This window comes from Camelus dromedarius, chromosome 1 (genome assembly GCF_036321535.1).
Source record: "Camelus dromedarius isolate mCamDro1 chromosome 1, mCamDro1.pat, whole genome shotgun sequence".
In the NCBI taxonomy this organism is placed as follows: domain Eukaryota; kingdom Metazoa; phylum Chordata; class Mammalia; order Artiodactyla; family Camelidae; genus Camelus; species Camelus dromedarius.
Window position 1 is genome coordinate 104,209,275 of NC_087436.1, and position 20,652 is coordinate 104,229,926.

The 20,652-nt window shown below is 33.5% G+C and overlaps 1 protein-coding gene across 3 annotated transcripts in view; it reads right to left on the reverse strand.

Annotated features, from left to right (window-relative positions):
- TBC1D19 (TBC1 domain family member 19) overlaps positions 1-20,652 on the reverse strand; it is a 131,296-nt gene that overhangs the window by 42,644 nt on the left and 68,000 nt on the right. For all 3 annotated transcript variants that reach the window (XM_010988505.3, XM_064487636.1, XM_064487641.1), the window contains 2 exons: positions 9,491-9,565; positions 5,808-5,870 (listed from right to left, as the gene is read on the reverse strand). In XM_010988505.3, the coding sequence (XP_010986807.1) occupies positions 5,808-5,870; positions 9,491-9,565 (138 nt within the window). The remainder of the gene's footprint in view (positions 1-5,807; positions 5,871-9,490; positions 9,566-20,652) is intronic.

A 20,652-nucleotide genomic window follows, 5' to 3' on the forward strand; every position in this document is an offset into this window, starting at 1 on the left:
AACAGGAGGATAGCACATATCAACAATATCTACAGACTTTTAAAAAAAGAAGTTTTGTTAAAAAAGGAACAGAGGAATGGAGTAGAAGAAGCTGGAAGGGATGTGGGATTAAGAAAGACTTTTATTTCACTTTATTTTGCTTTGTTTTTCAGATGAGAGAAATAACAGTGTATTTGTATACGGAGAAGAGTGACCCAAAAGAGATGGGAAAATTGACAATGAAAATACTAACAATTGCACTGCCCTTGAGTACCAGGGAGATAAGCTTTCGTGTCCAAATGCAGGGACTGGCTTTATGATAAATAAAAGCACAGATAGTTTACCCATAATAAGAAGGGAAAGCTGAGTATATGGGTGAAGATGCAGGTAGGTCAAATATATGTGGTGGTGGGAGTATATGTAGGGCTGGTTCTCAGAGCTTTTATTTTTTTCAGAAACAGGACTCAAAGTCATGAACTGAGAGAGAAGAGGTGGAGATCTGAAGAGAGAGGATGTGCAAGAAGTCTTCTAGGAGAATGGACGAATGACTGGACTAGGGAAATGCAGTAGAACTAAGGATCCTCTTAAGGTTAGTGGTCGTGAATTTAAAGTAAAACTCGTTATCGTGGTTGCATGTTTTTTCCAGCCACTTGCAAGCACACACTGCAGCTACAGAGCTGGTGGAGGGCTGTACCGAGCCAGGGTTAAGGTTTTGTCAGGTCATTACTATTAGAAAGTGGGAGAAGGGCAGGGAGCAGAACACGTATTCAAGAGGAAGTGACAGGACAGGTCATGGTATTGACAGCCTTTCACATCTGTTCCCTTTCTGTTCACAGCCCTTGCTCTGTATCTGGTGCTCATTAACGCTAGCCTGAACTGCTTGTTCGCTGTCATGCTAAGCTCGTCTCGCCTCACTAATCACCCTGTGCACATGGCTCACGTTTATTTTTGTTTTTCCCATTCTCCTCCTCACTCCTTGCCTTTAAGAACCAGACATTATCTCAGAGAAAGACAAAAACCATGTGAAAACCATTCATTTATATGTGGAATCTTAAAAAAATTAAAATAACCACAAGCAAACAAACAAACACACAAATAGACTCATAGCAGAAAACAAATTGCTGGTAGCCAGAGGGGAGGGAGTGGACAAAATAGGTGAAGGGGGTTAAGAGGTCAAACTTCCAGTTATGAAATAAGTAAGTCATGGGGATGTAATGTGCAGCACAGGGAGTACAGGCAATAATACTGGAATAACTTTGTGTGGTGACAGATGGTTACTAGACTTATCATGGTGATCAATTCATAATGCATATACGTGTTGAATCACTATGATGTACACTTGAAACTAACATAATATTGCATGTCAACCATACTTCAATAAAAATAAACATTTTTAAAAATAAAGGAAAAAGAACAGACAGTTCTTGTAACATGTCTATTCTGAAACCACAACTAAGCTGGACTACTCCCAGAATTGATTTCCGCATTAATTGTATTTGCATGGAACACTGCATAAACCTTTATGAGAGCATTTATCAGATTATAACTATGTATTTGCCTTTCCCTGATTTTTCACTATAATGTAAGCTTAATAAACATCTTATGCAGCACCTAACACAGTGCCTATATCAGAACACTCAATAATTTGACATAACAGTTTCCCAAAGCAATAGAAATAAAAACAAAAATTAACAAATGGGACCTAATCAAACTTATAAGCTTTCATAAACAAAATGAAAAGACAACCTACAGAACGGGAGAAAATACTTGCAGACAATGCAACTGACAAAGGTTTAATTTCCAAAATATACATACAGCTCATACAACTCAATAAAAAAAAAAAAAAGAACAACCCAATAAAAAAATGGGCAGACCTATATAGATATTTCTGCAAAGAGGATATACAGATGCCTAAGAGGCAAATGAAAATATGTTCAACTTCACTAATTATTAGAGAAATCAAATCAAAACTACAATGAGGTATCACCTCACACCAGTCAGCATGGCCATCATTAAAATGTCTACAGATAATAAATGCTGGAGACAGTGTGGAGAAAAGTGAACCCTCTTACATTGTTGGTGGGAATGTAAATTGGTACAGCTGCTATGGAAAAGTGTATGGAGGTTCCTTAAAAAAAAACTAAAATTGGAGTTACTATATGATCCAGCAATCCCAGTACTAGGGATATATCTGGAGAAAACTCTAATTCAGAGAGATACACACGTTCCAACATTCATAGCAGTACTATTTACACATAAACCATGGTGGAAAGGAATAGGAAAAGAACACATACATAGGAGCGAACTCTAATATGAAAAGATACATGCACCCCAATATTCATAGCAGCACTATATACAATAGTCAAGACATGGAACCAACCTAAATGTCCATCGACTAATGACTGGATAAAAACCTTGTGGTATATTTACACAACGGAATACTACTCTGCCATAAAAAAGAATAAAGTAATGCCATTTGCAGCAACATGGATGGACCTAGAGATTGTCATTCTAAGTGAAGTAAGCCAGAAAGAGAAAGAAAAATACCATATGATATCACTCAAAAAAAAAAAGGCACTATGAACTCATCTATAAAACAGAAACAGACTTCAGACTTAGTAAACAATCTTACGGTTACTGGGGAAAGGGGGTGGGAGGGGATACGTTTGGGAGTTTGAGATTTACAAATGTTAGCCACCATATATAAAAATGGAAAAAAGTTTCTTTTGTATAGCACAGGAAACTATGTTCAGTATCTTGTAATAACCTTTAAAGAAAAAATATGAAAATGAATATATGTATGTATATGCATGACTGGGACATTATGCTGTACACCAGAGACTGACATACTGTAATTGACTGTACTTCAATAAGAAAATCCATGTGTGTGTTTATATATATATATATATAAAACTAAATATATATATAATCATTTTGCTGTACACCAGAAATTAACACAACATTGTAAATCAACTATACTTCAATTTAAAAAGTAATAATTTGACATGAATACATGATTAAAGGTTATCTGATTGCACCTGGGCCTTTCTTAACTCCACTCAATGGCATTAAATGTCTGTAAGTCTGGCACACTCTAATATGTCAGTGCTGCCACTAAGCACATGCTAGACACGCCAAGCACATGACAGAGGATTTGTCACACACTAGGAAGAGTCAATTCCCGTGCCTTCCCTTTACTATATAAAAATTCTTCCCTATAAATATCTTACACATTTCGGACAATAAGTTAACTTTTGTAGGTTGTCATGATGTCATTAAGTAGTAGAACCTGAAAATGATATTATCAAACTACCCAATTTACTGCCATGGAACAAGGATTGTCTTCTGTTTGAACACATTTTAAAACTCTGACATAATTTAAAACTTTCAACACCACTAAGTATTTTTACAAATTTCATGCAAAATAAAAACTAAACATTAGAATACTAAAAAGTTGACTTATTACTCAAAACATTCTTTCTATAATATGCAGTGCTGTTGCCTATGAAATTTAGGTAACTGAGTTACTCAGAAGAGTACCTGTGTATCCTTGTAACACAGGCCCAGATTTTCCTTCAAGAGGATTACTGGATGTCTTCTCATTTATATACAGACAACAGCAATGCCATACGCCATCTAATTTTGTAGTCTCATCACAAAACTCAATAAATGTGTTATGACCAAGAGCATGACCAGAAATATTAAGTTCTCTCCATTATCATCAACAGTTTCCCTATAGAGCAGTTGTGTTGCTAGACAGCTCTGACAAAGGAAAGCCTATAATTAGTGACAAGAAAAGGCTTTCTTCTTTCTTATGTCATACATAAACACACATGCGGGTGCACGCAAACACACAACAGAAATAACGTGAAAAAGCAACCTATGGAATAGGAGAAAATATTTACAAATCATATATCTGATAAGGGGTTAATATACAAAATATATTAAGAAATCATACAATCCAATAGGAAAAAACAAACAACCCAACTGAAAAAATGGGCAAAGGAACTGAATAGAAGTTTTTCCAAAGAAGACATACAAATGGCCAACAGGTACGTGAAAAGATACTCAACATCACTAATCATCAGGGAAATGCAAATCAAAACCACAATATGTTATCACCTTATACCTGTTCAAATGGCTACCATCAAAAATACCAGCCCCCCCCCCCCACCAAAAAAGACAAGTGTTGGCAAGGGTATGGAGAAAGGGAACTCTAGTGCACTGTTGGTGGGAATGCAAGTTGGTACAACCACTATGGAAAACGATATGGAGGTTACTCATTCCTGCTCTCAACAAAAGTCTGCCCTATGAGTGGAAGCAGGGAGCCCCTGACTTCTTGGCAGCATTCTCCTGCAATTTAGCATCTGTAACACAGAGCTGAAGAGCATGAGAAATACTGGCCACCCGCCCCTCCTGCAGAGATACTGTAGCCCTTGACTAGAAGTTACAGGGAAAGGGAACCCCTTCTTCCTGGCCACACTCAAGCTGGATTGAAGCTCCCATCATGCTGATCTGGGGGCTATGAGGGGAGAAAGTGCATCATGGTTTCAGGGCTACAGACTGTTCTTACTGAGATTCAGTAGCTTTTCTTGAATAATATTTTTTTTTAATTTGCTGACTTCATGTATGACCTTAAAACAGTTTCCAGATAGTTTAAATTTTTTTTTAAATAATTTTCACCAGTTATGATTTTTCTACTAGGAATGGTTCTGTGGGCCTCCCTATGTTACTATTCCAAAAGTGGTAATTTCCACTCAATATAGTTAAGTACAGAAACTATATAAATAAAGAATTAACTTTATTGTACATTCAAAATTTTACTGAGTACTAAGCAAAGTACCAGGCTACATATTACCTACATAAAAAAATAAACTTTCAGATTTTTGTATTTTCCAACTTTTAATTAATAACTATATTAAAGAATGGGATTTTAAATCTTTACTATTTTTTAAAATAAAAAAATTAATGGTATATTTGAAATCACTGGAAATTTCCTTAACATTGTTTCCAGGGTTATTTCAAACTTTAATTTTACAAATAAATTTTATAAAGTCTTTGGACTTCAGTTCTTGGAATGTATGATTAATTAAACCTGCTTGAGAGATTCTCATTTAACTCTTTTTTTCTTAAACAGATGCATAATTACCGCCACTATTACCAATCAGAAACCTGCTAATCCAAACAGCTGGGACTGATTTACATTTAATCAAGCAGGAGTTACCATGTGGAATCTAGACATTTTCTCCACAACACATATTGATATTCACTCAAAATCAAATTATTAATCTATCTATCTATGTGTGATCTTTTAAAAGAGGATATCATTTAGGCAATTCTACATAAACTACATATTTCCTATTTGTGATTAAGATGTTTCTATTTTAGTAGATATGAAAAAGATCTAGGTAAATCTAAACATCTACAATATCAGCATATGAAAATGATCAAAGAGTCAAAATGCTTGAATCATAACACTTCAAACTGATTTCAAGACATTTAATTATTTATTCAATACCTTTAATAGAAAAGTATCAATAAAATGCTTTCTCTAAACATCTTGGGATGGCTTAAACATGAATCTGACGTTGAATTTAAGAATCTGTGCCTTTACCTCTCCTGGCTGGAGAAGACATGTAGCTCTTATTCTTCCACCTAGTCCCACATAAGAACAAAAGTTAACCTTATCCCAAACTTAGAACATTTAATTTGATAATAAACATGGCTTGGACTTCAGGAGGATTTAGTTAACAACACAGGTATTTTCTAAAGTATCTTGAGTTAGAGAATTTAAAACAAGAACTATACATTTTAATTTTTCAACTTACCTGATATAAATAATCTTCAAATACAAAATAATAATCATCATTGCTTGCTGTCAACTTCACATCCTATAATTAAAAGTAGAGAGCAATGAAAAAAACCTAAATGAATGTGTCTATAGTACTAAGACATAAAAGCAACATCTAGAAATAATACTGCAATGATTTGATTACTTTAGGTATGACTATAAATGTTTCAATTAGATTTTATCACTGTACTTATCACACGCAAACTTATAAATTTACTCAACTAATATATGAGATACATTATTTGACCTCAAATTGTTCAGACGTTTTTGGTTCCATTAGTACTTCTTTATTATTTATTTCAATTTTATCCCCTTTAAATATAATATTTAGGTCTCTTGAAATTAGAAAAACAGATGTAAACATAACATCCAAAAGCAACTATAACAATCTGGCCTCAAATTATTGTTCCAATCTCATCCTCCACTGTTCAAGTCCACATTCTTGCCATTCCCTCAAAATACCAAAAATCTTTTGTGTTTTTGTGATTATTCACTTGCAAGTCATCGCTTGCCAAACAAACAAAGACAATGTTTATTTCAATCTCACCAGCAAGAAAATATACATAGTAGAAATACTGGAACAATTACAAAGAAATATAGCAGAAATCCATGATAATATTGCTCAGCCTACAAAATTCAATTGGGCTGTTAATCAAAGCAGCAATTAGGAGAGAATGAAATGAATTATGGATGACTTCGAAGGCAGTGGATGTGTGCTAAATCTGGAAAAACTGAAAGACACAGATTAAGAGAAGGGAAAGGAGCCAGTCTAAATCACAACATAGGCAGCCGTAGAGATCATGCAGTCTCAACAGGGATAGTATTGCCTCTAAGGGGGTGGGAATTGGGTCCTGGGAACCCAAAATTTTTACATAGTACAATGGTTTGTGGACCTCCAAAGCTTATCCCTACCCAACAAAATCTTATTCTTTAGTATTTCATTTTTTATATTAAAGAATTTTTTCTCTTTAGGGGTATAATAATGAAGAAAAAGTTGAGAAACACTGGCATAAACTGTCAGATCATAGTAAGTAGTGGAAAACTGTAGATGGTGTGGATTCAAAGCAGGTTTGTAGAAAAAAATATGTAGTCCAGAGAAGACCATTTAATATTTTAGCTTAAGGAGGGCTTGGTGTTCTGTATTTAAGCACTGCTGTGTTTCTTTCATTCATTTCTTTAACCACTAAAATAATTCTACTTTAGTTTCAGTTAAATTAAGAATGAGTCTTTGCCAAAGGGAGTTGTAATGAACCTTCAAATAATTTTTTAAAACGTTCATTCCCTCAAGGGCTGACTTTAATAACGTTTGGAGTTGCTCCAACAAGATCGCAGAGCTCAACTAACACAAGTCAGGAACAACTAGAGACAGAGATCTTCCTAAAAACACTCATGTTCTGGACAGTCAGGATTGATTCTACCAAAATTTATAGTCAATTCTTCAGATACAAACTGTCCATCTCTTTCTCACAGCAGATTTTCTTTACTGATTCTAGTGGAAATTCATGCTGGCAGCCAAGAGAACTCTCATGCTAGCACTCTTCGATTTTCTGAACTTCTCTTGTGAGCCTTCTCTCATTTGAACAGAAAAGAGGTTGAAGGTCTTAAAGCCCAAAGATCTTGTAGGCTGTTGCTAAAATAATCCTCTGAGCACGATCATTTGACCTCAAAGTTAACAGTAGTATCTGTGATCTAAATCTATGTAAAACCTCTGTGAGAGTCAAGACTTTTGATGAAAACATCTTGCATTCTCTTCACTTTCATCTTTCCTCCCTGTAGAGCAAAGTGGTTAAAGGTACGATTGTGAAGTCAGATTACCTAGGTTCAAATCTTGGCTTTGCTACTTAATATGTGAAATTTAAACACATTTCTTTAATATTTCTTTACCTTGCTTCCCTCATCTGTACAATGGTGAAGTGACAGTACTTCCTGTTTTGCTGTAACACATGTATCAATATGTGGCTGGTGAGTAAGGGAAAGATGTCAGTATCACTTAGAAATAATGTTGGTTCATATGTGATTTTTCTTTAAAAAAGAAGAGCCAGAACAGCAGGAGTAGAATTATAACCTCCAGTAGGAAAGGAAAAAGCCTTCAGCTCAGCTGCTGCACAGGCATGAGCCCTTATAACTGTATTTCAGGAAAATGAAAAATGAATGAGTGCACTGGGGGCCCCCACTCTGGAGAAGCACATCCCCTAGCCTTGCACATCTCTTTGCTGCTGCATTTCCTCTTGCACCCACTTGAACAGCAGCCTCAGTGGCCCAGCGCACCACTTCTATCTGCATTATTTTAGCATTTACACTTCATTATTTTTGTACATTTTTAATAGCTCCTGCAGAAGCAGCCTGCCTGAGCTGTCCAGTTCATATCCCCAGCTATGAATTCTTGTTTTCGTTAGCACTCTGGTTACAAAGTTGCGAAAGCTACCCCAATACTATTTCCCCCATAAACATTATTTTTAATGCATGATTTTGCAGAATACACGTGTTTTTCCAAGAAAAAACAATGCATTTATCATTTACAGCCCAGATGCTTGTATATATAGTACCCTTAAGGTAGCTGTCAGAATCAAATGACAATTTATGGAAAGAGTTTGGAACAACATATGGCACATAGTAAGCAATCATTAAATGCTAGTAGTCATTATTATTAACCTTGGCCATGTTCTCCTGAGACAAATCTTTAAATTCTCAATGTGTAATCTTCTGTCCCCTGTTTCTGAGATCTGGAATATATGACCGACTCCTCTATGTTACAAATTCTAAATCTAAAATCTATTTTTAAAACAACCCAATTATTTAAAAAAAATTTTCCTTTTTCAGTTTCATTAGGTAGAATTACAGTTTGCACATATACATTATATTGCATGTAAATACATATATACAATATACTGCACTTTTTTTAGTTTATTGAGATACATATACATATATATATATGTATATATATATACACTGATCATTGTTTCTAAGAACAGGTTAGAGCTTTAGCTTTTCAAACTTACAAAATTATCAGAGGAATAAAGCCAACCACAAAAAAAGAATCAACAGAATGTGGTAATCCAATTATACAGGACAGTCAATAAACAACCCAATTATTAATCTAGAATCAGTCATATCCTACATCATGCTTTCAGCATCTACATCTTGACTCTCAACTTAATATCAGATGCCTAGGAACAAAACCTCAATGTATCCCTATCTAAAACTTGAGATGTGCTTAATTATATGGTGTGAAAGTAGAATAAATTAAAAATAAAACATGACTTCAACATAATAAAACAAATAAATAAGTAGGCCCTAAAGAATCATGAGATAAATAAGATAAAAGTTCCATAGTCTAGTTTTCCTTTTAGTTGCTTTTTTAGTCTGTGAAAAACTTGTATTTATAAGGACAAGGAATGCTTATCATTCTCTTAATCCAAAAATGGGAGGGCCAGGCAAGGATCTTGAGAGGTTAGCTTCAAAGAGGAAAAAAATAACACTGAATGGAAACTACAAATTTTGAAGGTCAAACTAAACTTATAAAGTATAATGATCACTTAAAATTATTTTTCAAGGCTAATAGGTATCATCATATATAATGCAGTCCCTGAATGTTGAAAACTCTCAATAATTGCTTACTGATTTTAAAGAAATGGAAAAACTATGTACACTTGTACTTACTTTATAAATTAGACTGTCCACCAAAAGGTCATGTTGTATCACATTTGTCTTAAGCTGCTCATAATACAAGATGTCCTAGATTTAAAAATAAAACAAACAAAAACATTAAAAATCAATCACATTTATAAAGTCAGCCTCAAACTTTAATAAGTAGTATCCTCTAGGACTATAAACACTAGAGGATAAGGACTTTATTTTACTCGCTACAGTCTCTATGTCTGGCCAACAGTGGATGCTCAATGTGTATCCTAATCCCATCAGTTAGGATCAAATCTGACACGTGGTGGGCATTCAATCAATGCTTGCTAAACTGATTAACTGTAATTTAACTTTAATAGCAAACACAGTGCTTATTAAGTAATTATTAGGTTCCAGGAACTGTTTTACCCACTATACATGGCTTAATCTATTTAAACCCATGCCAACAGAATAAAACAGTTCAACTTGCTGTCCAAGACTACAAAGGTAGTAAGATTTGATCCCAGGAAACCTGGCCCCAGAATCTATATAAAAACCTAGAATGACTACCCTATACTGTCTTTCTAAAACCTTAATTACTATAAAATAAAAAAAATTTAAACATACTAAATCATCCCTGAGGTAGTAAAAGCAATCAAATAGCATAAGAAAAAAAGTCAGGTTTTAAAAAATAATAGAATATGGTACTACAGCAATAGAAAACCTGATTAACTCTAAACAGTGATATGCCTACGCTAATGTTTAATTTAATAGAGAATAAGAAATAGAAGGAAGAGGGGAAAGACAGGAAGGAGAGAAAAGGGGAGGGAAGGAAAAGAAGGAAAGCCAGAGGAAGGGAAAGAGGGAGGAGAGATTTAAGATGTAATCCAGTTAAGCATCAGATTAATAGCGGGTCAGGCATTCATAATAAAGGTTAGAAAAAAAAAAAGAAGAAGAAGGTTAAGAGTAAGAGGGTAGTAGCTGTGTTAAAGAGATGGAAATATCATCTCATTACTTTAGCTGATCCCTGTGTTCCTCCCAAACCCTCCAGCCATCTCCCAGGCACTCGACCCCTGGTTTCTGCCCAGACCCATACTGCTAGGCTCCATCAGTACACACCAGTCTGTGTGATTCTTTCTGAAGATACTCCCTCAAACAAGCAAGAGGTGTGAAACAGGGTCATCTGGGACAAAGAAGAATATCTGTTGAACGCAGCTGCCTTGGCAGAGTGATTCCCAACCCTATTTTTCCTGAAATATGATTTATTTGCCTTGAAAAGACTCTTAATACACAGTTCTCTGATTTGAGTCAAAGTGCTCTTTGCCTCAAGATAATCTGGGGATTTACTGGCTATTTTTAGTCACTTTAATTTTAAATAAAAAGCCTTACTTTGTTCTCATTCATGATGTTTTGATTTCTTTTTTTTTTTATGATGATGTTTTGACTTCTTACCTGAGCAAAATAATTTACTATTTTATTTACTCTATTGTATACATTAAATTCATCTCTCTGGCTAGAGTAAAAGAACATTTTTAAAGGCAGGAACAACACCTAATTCAAATACCAATCCTTGACAACTGGCAAAGGGCATAGTATTATACTTTAATGTTTTCTAGTGAACGTAGTGGAAAAGTTGAGAAGCTTAGAGTCATGTCTCTTTTTAAAAATACAGTAAGTTTAAAATTAAAAAATGATATATGACCATTAAAATAAGTGAGGCAGTCTGAAGCTGGATAAAGAAAAAGCTAATAATCTTTCTTTCTTCCATCCCACCTCCCTGAAGAAACATTTTATTTATGTTGTATCTATAACATTATTATAATTTGTGTTTTTCCGTAATTTTCTTCATGCTTATACAAACATATATCATAGTTAGGGATTTTAGTTATGGTTTTTTAACATAAAATGGAATCACTCTATATTTATTATTCAGCTTCCAGTGATATGTCATCTCTGTCAACAAATATATATCTATCTTATTCTTTTTAATAACTACATACACTTTAATATTTTTAAAGCAGTGCTGCCAGTGTATCACAATTTATTTAACCATCCCCCTATAGATGGATATTCAGGTTGTTTCTAGTTGTTTGTCACAACAAATACTGCAATAAATATCCCCATGCACATATGCTTTTGTGTCTATGCGATACACTGGCAACATTAGGATTGAAGGCTGAAGGCTACATATATCTTTAGTTGTACTACAGACTGCCTACTTTCCAAAAAAGCATCAATTCAAATTCCCACCAGCACCCCATGAGAGTAAAAGTTTACCTATATCCTCATCATTTTAACTTTTCCATGGATAAAAAATGGCTTATCATATTGTTGTATTAATTTGCACTTTCTCAAATACCAGTAAAGTTGAACATTCTTTCATATGCTTATCAGCCATTTGAATTTCCACTTCAATGATTTACCTATTTTCCTCTAGATTATATTTATTTTAGTAATTTGTCAGACTCTTTTTTATAAGTAGGATTATCCCTTTGTCATTTGTGTTACAAAAGCTTTTTCTTCAAATTAAATTGTGTTATTTGATTTTTGTTTATGGTTCACATTGGCAAAGTTTTAAAAAAAATCTTTTAAAAAATTCTTTATGTTCTAGGCTTCTTGCCTTACACAAGCCTCTCCTACACTACATGTTTACAAAAATATCTTCCTAAAATTGCTATGTTTTAATTTAAATACTTATAATCTACCTGGAACTTATTTTTATATATGGTAGGAAAGGTCTGACTGTTTTCTTTCAAAAATTGTTATCCACATCATTTACTAAGTATACCATGCACTTCCAGTTGAAATAAAACTTCAACACTTCTCTATCAGAAATGGATTCAGGAGGCAGAAAATCAGTAAGGTCAAGGTTGAACTCAACAATACCATCGATTAACTTGATACAATGGACATCTATTTATTACTTCATCCAACAACAACAGAATATACATATTTCTCAAGTTCACATGGAACTTTCACCAAGATAGACCACATTCTGGGTCATAAAACATAACCTTAACAAATTTAAAAGAACAGAAATCATACAATGTCAGCTCTCGGACCACAGTGGAATTAAACTAGAAGTCAATAATAGAAAGATAATTGGAAACCCCCAAATACATAGTGATTAAACAACATACTTCTAAAAAACACATGGGTCAAAGAAGAAATCTCAAAAGAAATTTTAAAATACATTGAACTAAATGAAAATGTAGCTTAGTAAAATTCATGGGATGCGGTAAAAGTAGTGCTTGGAGGGAAATTTATAAAACTGAATGCATATTATTAGAAAACAAGAAAGATCTAGAATCAATAATCTTAGTTTTTACTCTAGGAAACTAGAAAAAGGCAAATTAAATTGAAAGTAAGCAGAAGAAAAGAAATGATATGACTTAGAACAGAAATAAATGAAATTAACAACAGGAAATCAAAACAGAAAAATCATCGAAACCAAAAGCTGGTTCTTTGAAAAGGTCAATCAAACTGGTGAGCCTCTAGCCGGGCTAACTGAAAAAAAAAAAACAGAAAGGACACAACTTACCCAAATCAGAAATGAAAGAAGAAACATCACTACAGATCATGTGGACATTAAAAAAGATAATAAAGGAATACTATGAACTATGAAAGGGATAAATGAATAATCTGCCCACAAATTTGATAATCCAGGTAAAATGGATCAATTACTTCACAAAACAATTTGCCAAAATTCACACAAGAAGAAACAGACAATCTGAATAGGCCTGTATCTATTAAAGCAATTGATTTAACAACTAATATCCTTTCAAAACAGACAGTTAACAGGCCCAGAGGGGTTCACTGGTGAATTCTACCAAACATTTAAGGAAGAAATTCTACCAATCCTCTACAATTTCTTTCAAAGGACAGAAGCATAGGGAATAATTCCTAATTTATTCTATGAAGCCAGCATTAGCCTAATACCAAAACAGGACAAAGACATTACAAGAAAAGAAAACTACAGATGAATATCTCTCATGAACACAGACGTAAAAATTCTCCGCAAAATGTTAGCAAAATCAAACCAACAATGTAAACACAGAATTATACATCACAACTAAGTGGATTTTATCCCAAGTCTGCAAGACTGGTTCAACTTTTGAAAATCAGTTAATGTAGTCCATCACATCAACAGGATAAAAAAGAAAAAAACACATGATCATATCAATAGGTACAGAAAAAGCATCTGGAAAAATCTAACACACATTCACAATAAAAACTCTCAGTAAACTAGGAATAGAAGGGAACTTCTCAATTTAATAAAGAATATTTACCAAAAATGTACAGCTAACATCATACTTAAGGGTGAGATATTCAAGGTTTTTCCCCTAAAATCAGGTACAAGGTAAGGGTGTCCCATCTCACCACTCCTTTCAAAATCATGCTGGAATTTCTAACTAATGATATACAACAAGAAAAGGAAACAAAAGGTATACAGATCAGGAAGGAAGAAATAAAACTGTCTTTGTTTACAAATGACATGATTGTCTACGTAAAAAATCCAAAAGACCAGATCAAAATACTTCTGAAACTACTGAGCAATTACAGCAAGGTTGTAAGATATCAGATTAATATACAAAATTAAATTTCCTATATACAAGCAATGAACAAGTGAAATTTGAAATTAAAAACAAAATATTTATATTACTACCCAAAAATGATGTCAACTTAGGTATAAATCTAACAAAATATGTACAAGATCTATATGAGGAAAACTATAAAACTCTGATGGACAAAATCAAAGAGGAAACAAATAAATAGAGAGATATCCATGTTCATGTCTAGGAAGACTCAATATTGTAAAGACATGCATTCTTCCCAACTTCATCTACAGATTCAATGCAATCCTAATCAAAATCCCAGTAAGCTGTTTTGTCAACATCAACAGACTGATTCTGAGGTTTATGTGGAAAAGCAAAAAGACCCAGAATAGCCAACACAACATTGCATGAGAAGAACAAAGTTGGAGAGCTGACACACTACTCAACTTCATGACTTACTATAAAACCACAGTCATCAAGACAGTGTGGTGTGGCAAAAAAACAAATAGATCAATAAAACAGAATAAAGATTCCAGAAACAGACCCACATAAATATAGTCAAGAGATCTTTGACAAAAAGCAAACACAATACAAAGGAGTAAAGACAGTGTTTTCAACAAATTATACTGAAACAGATATTCACATGCAAAAAAAATTAATCTAGACACACATCTTTCATCCTTCACAAAAATTAACTCAAAATGGATCACAGACCTAAATGTAAAATGCAAAACTATAAAACTCCTCGAAGATAGCAGAAGAAAACCTAGATGACCTCAGGTATAGTGATGTCTTTTTAGATATAACACCAAAGACATGATCCATGAAAGAAATAGTGACTAACCTGGCTTCATTAAAATTGAAAACCATGCTCTGCAAAAGACACATCTGATGAAGAACTGTTATTGCAGATTTACAAAGAACTCTTAAAACTCAACACTAAGAAAACAAAAAACCCAATTAAAAAGTGGGCCAAAGACCTTAACAGACACTTCACCAAATAAGACATATAGACTGATAATAAGCATATGAAAGACGTTCCACACCATATGTCACCAGGGAAATGCAAATTAAAACCACAGTGAGATACCACTACACGTCTAGTAGGATGGCCAAAATTCCCAGCACTGACGACACGAAATGCTGTTGTGGGTATGGAGCAACAAGGGCTCTCATTCGCTGCTGGTGGAAGTACAGATTGGGAGAGCCATTTTGGAATATAGTTTGGTGGTTTTCACGAAACTAAGCATTCTCTTACCATATGGTTCAGCAGTTGTGCTCCTTGGTTTTTACCCAAAGGAGCTGAAAACTGTGTCCACACAAAAACCTACATGCAGGTGTTGACAACAGCTTTATTGATAATTGCCAAAACTTGAAAGCAACCAAGGTGTCCTTCAGTAGGTGAATGAATAAACTGTGGTACAGTCAGACAATGGATTATTCAGCACCAAAAAGAAACGAAAACTATCAAGCCATGAAAAGACATGGAGAAACCTTAAATATGTATTACTAAGTGAAAGAATCCAATCTGAAAAGGCTACAAAATATACAATTCAACTATATGACGTTCTATAAAAAGGCAAAACTATGGGGACAGAGGGGAGTTGGGGGAAAAGGGGAGGATGGAGCTAGGAGAATTTTTTTATAGCAGTGAAAACACTACCTGTTATTATACATATGTTATTATATGTTATTATAATATTATACATAACATATATGTTATTATATGTTATGTATAATATTATACATACAAACCCATAGAAAGTACACCAAGATGAACCTTAATGGGAACATTGGACTTTGAGTGATTATGATGTGTCAGTACAAGTTCAATCAGTTGTAACAAATGTACCACTCTGGTGGAAGATGTTAATAACTGGGGAGGCTACCCATGTGTCAGGGTAGAAGGTATGAGAGATCTCTGTATCTTCCCCTCAATTTTGCTGTAAACTTAAAACTGCTCTAAAAAATCTAGTCTTAATAAAGAAATATTGCTTTAGAACAGTTTGAATAATTTTAATTTATTACTTTTATTTTGTTATTTAAAAGTTGTCTTGGTTTACATTTATATTAACATAAAAGAGCAAAGTAAAATCAGTTAAAGGAAATATTTCTTTAGATAATATATACTGCAGGCATGTATTTATACCTGAATGATTAGCTATAACTTATAAATTCCCACAGGGAATTTCATTTTAATTGCTATTCTAAATAATAATTTGTTTGTAATTGCATTTATAATCCTTCTCATTATAAATTAATAACAAATATGCTTCATGACCAAGCTAGAAAATAAATATTTTAATAAAAGGAAATCACTAAAATTCTAATTTTAGTACAGTATGCTTCCATAAGAAAGATATCTTCAGAGGAGTTGGGGTATAACTCAGTGGTAGACCGCATGTGTAGCATGCATGAGATCTTGGGTTCAATCCTCAGTACCTCCATTAAATAAATAAACAAATAAATAAACAAACCTAATTACCCCCCCAAAAAACCCCAAAATATATATGTATCTTCAGAAAATTGTGGATAACTTAATGTTTAACTTTAGACATAGAAGAGAGTTACTAACAAAAATCTACTTTCATTTCTAGAGAAAAAAGAAAAATATATCAGAGAATTTGAGACCTAGAAGGGACCTTAGATAAACTTCATCCATTTTTCTTATTTGTACATTAAGAAAATGAGATCTGGCCAAGTTAACTGCCTTAGCCAAAATTACAGAAATATCTAGGGACTGAATTAGTCCTCCTAATTCCCAGTCTATGGTATTTGGTTTCAATAGTTTTTAGTGTAATTTATTCATATAAAATGAAGGAAATACATAGATAGAAGAGTCAAAATTACAACATAATGTTATAATGATAAGGGACAATTTTATATTAGTATTTTAAATTTATTCTATAAAACACACAAGCATTTATAAAATACAACAATTGCCAACAATATAATAGGATATTTTAAGAGTACCTTGTATAAGCTCTGACAATATTGATATTTAAGAGTAATAAGTTATGATTATAAAAAGCAATCTCTGAAAAACAAGATAAAGCAAATTTTCAGCATCAGAGAATATTTAAATTTTAGTATATGTATTTATTTGGTGTTTTATGCAGACTTAAACTATCTTTTTAACTAAAGGAAAAAGGAAATGTACTCTCAGGAAATCAAAGAACGCACAGAACACTTCTAACATTTTACAGTTAATTATTCATTGAGCATTTACATGGGCCTACCATTTCTAGTCACTGTTCAAGATATTGACATTAGAGTTGATGAAGAAAAAAAAAATTCCTGTCCTTAGGTACTCAATCTAGAAAGGGAGACAGCCAAATACAGTAAGAGGTATGATATATGATTCTCTGTCTTTAGGTCATTGCTCCTGTCCTCATTATGGTGGGAGAAAAGAAGAAGGAAGTATCTAACTGTGGCAGTGATGGAGCTGGGAGAAGACAAAGTAAGGAGAAGTCAGGAAGTCTTCTCAGAAAAGGTGATGGAACAAGCTACACATGAAAGAAGTGCAGAAGTATCTAAGAAGACAAAAGTCTGAGAAAGTTTTTTCAGGGAGAGAACAGCATGGTGGGAAGAGAGACAATACAGCATCTCTTGGATGACCACAAACACACTGAGGTAAAGATTACGCCTTTTCTTTTAGACATCAGCAGTCTGATACACTTCAGAGCATGTACTGGAGTTCTGCAGGCAACTGAGAATAAAACTTTTAGGCTTAAGTTTGGTTGAAAACAGAATTGAAGCCATTAGGTAAGAGGGACTTGTGGATGAGATAGTCCAGGGAAAATGCATAGAATCAAAAGAGGATCAAAATGGAATTCTGAATTCTTCAAAGGTGTGAAGATCATGAAATAAAGAAAAGAATGGGGAACTGTCAAAGGTTAAGGAGACAAAACAATTCAATGCAATGTGGGATACTGACTGGATTCTAAAACAATAAAGAAATGACATTAAGGAGAAAAAAATGGAATTCTGAGAAATTCAAGCACTTACGGTACAGCAGAGGAACTCAAATACAGACTTGAAAAAAAAAGAGAAGAAAAAGAGGGAAAGAACAACTAAGAAAACATGGTGATTAAAGACCAAGAATATTTCAAGGACAGAGTAGACAACAGGATCAAATGCGGTAGATGTAAAGACTAGAATGTGTCCATGGTTCCTCGGTAACTTTACTAGGACAGTTCCGGGCATGTAGTGGGGTGTACGCCAGACTGGCAGACTGAGTGACTGATGAAATTAAGGAAGCAGGAGCATCCAGCATAGACTTTTCTTTCACAAGGTTTAGCTGTAAAAGTAGAGGAGGCAAGAACAGGTGTGATGTAACTAGGTTTACAGATTTGGTGGAAGGAATTAAAATGAGTTTCTTCTAAAGACTTCTGTTTCCTCTGGATAGGAGAAGGTGAGATCGTTTGCTAACATTCTGAGAAGAAGTGGTGAGGAGAGTGAAGGCCGGAAACAGGCATTGTGAAGACTAGATGAGCTGACCAGAAAGATCTAGGAAGCATTGTTGTAGCCTTTGAGGTGAGGTTGTGGAGAACCTTATTATGAAATCATTAAAGAAAATGTTAAATGTTACTACTCATCTTGGCTATTCTCTCAGTAAGCAAGAACGTAGAATAAAGTGTAACAAAATTTTCTGTCTTCACTTACTCAGCAAACTGAAATTAAGGCAAAAAAATTAAATATGAATATGGATATTTTGATATACACCTAGAGATTGGTAGAAAATAATGTAAAAGCAATCCTTTTAAAAATCACATACTTTCTTAAAAAGAGAAAAATAATCACAGATAATGTTCTAGTGAAAGTACCAAATGAACTAACTGCTAGGAACTTAAAGCATTATATCCCAAGTCTTTCCATTGAGATTTAATTTTAAAAATGGCTTTATGGGTATGAAATGTGAAATATTCCATTTATCTAACTCCTCAATTAGGATGCATTTGTATGTGTAGTTTATTTTAACTGATTGAAAAGTAACTGAACAAAAATTTCTGATAATGTATTCTTCAAAAAAAGTATTCTTCCTTTTTTCCTCCCTTCCCTTCCCCCTCTAAAGTACCACCTACAACAATTATTTTGGAACTGCTACAGTTTGTTCAGGTCACACTTTACAGCTGAAAATAAGTGTAAGTGACGAAGTGATTCAATAAAATCAAGATTGCCTTTCTGATAATATTAATTTCTATTTACATATCTATTTACAGATCTCACCTTGTCCTATAATGTAATTACATATTTGTCATTTTGCCTACAGAAAATTAAGATAACTATTAGCTGCAGATTTCAAGTGTAAAAACTGCCTTTAAACATTATAATAACAATCATTATCCAAGATTACTGCTTTCACTCTACAGTGATATTTCTGGAAAAATTCTAAATCTGTTTTTGAAATGGTAGTTGTTAGTTCCTCTGCAGAGACAGGATTTCTTAACCTAGCTCCTGAGTGAAGCTGGCAGGTCATCTACACAGTAGATCAGGACAAGACTTGCCACTTGTACAAGAATTGATACAGTCACAAAAAATACTCAACATACATTCAAATCTGTTTTGTAAACTGTTACTTTTAAAATGTCCCTACAAAAATTCAGCAGTATAATTTGGTTTAAAACTGCTCTAAAATAAATGACAAAGTTTAGTCTTTCAAAAAGGAATTAGGTGATTTTTGACTGTGCTGTTCACAGAGGGAGATTTAAAATGCTCTTTCTTTCATACACATATAGGCATGCATGCATATGTAATTTGCAAAGGTTAAGTGTGTAGTCTTTATAATAGATGTTAATAATGTTTGATTTTCTTAAAAAACTGCATTATTATAAATTATAATTAATTTATAACATAATTACATGTAATATGTAATTATTATTGCTACCATTAATGGTGACCAGTTATCTCAGGTACTGTGTTAATAAAAGACTCATACAGATTTCATTTAACTCTCACAACTACTCTGTGATATAAATATTATTAACCATATTTAAGTATGGGAAAGTTGAAATTTGAAGAAACTTTGCTCACTCAATGAGTTACTTCAAATAAGTCGGGGGAGCTAGGAGTTGAAACCAGGTCATATGATTCCAAACAAAACCCACATTTTTAACCACTAGGCTAGGGAACTGTTAGTTTGCTATTTATTAAAATCTTCACACAGATGACTCAAAGGACCAATAAGCTTATGCAAAAAAAAAAAAGACACCCTAAAATATTTCAAAAAGAATCTAGGTCTTATATATTTTTTCTTTATTGATCTATTACCTACCTGTTGGTGATTTCTCTTCGTATTCATTATATTCCCTAAAATAAAATGTTCTTATACTTACAAAAATAACAATCCCACATAATCTGCCAACTTTTAGTACCATAAAAATAGTGTATATTTCGAAAGTAACTGCAGAGACAAAGTACTCATTTACATATACCGAGTTGCCCATCTTTATTTCTCCCGATTCTAACATTCCAATTCTATCATACACCTTCACTGATCTAAGCTGGTGGACTCCACTTCTTAAAGTGTTACTTGTTGTTCTGTTGTATGTATAGGTTCACAGTATCCAAACAATTATTAATAACAAAAACTTCTATGTTAAGCACACAGTGATTTAATTAGATGTTAATCTTGTCTTAGAACTCTAT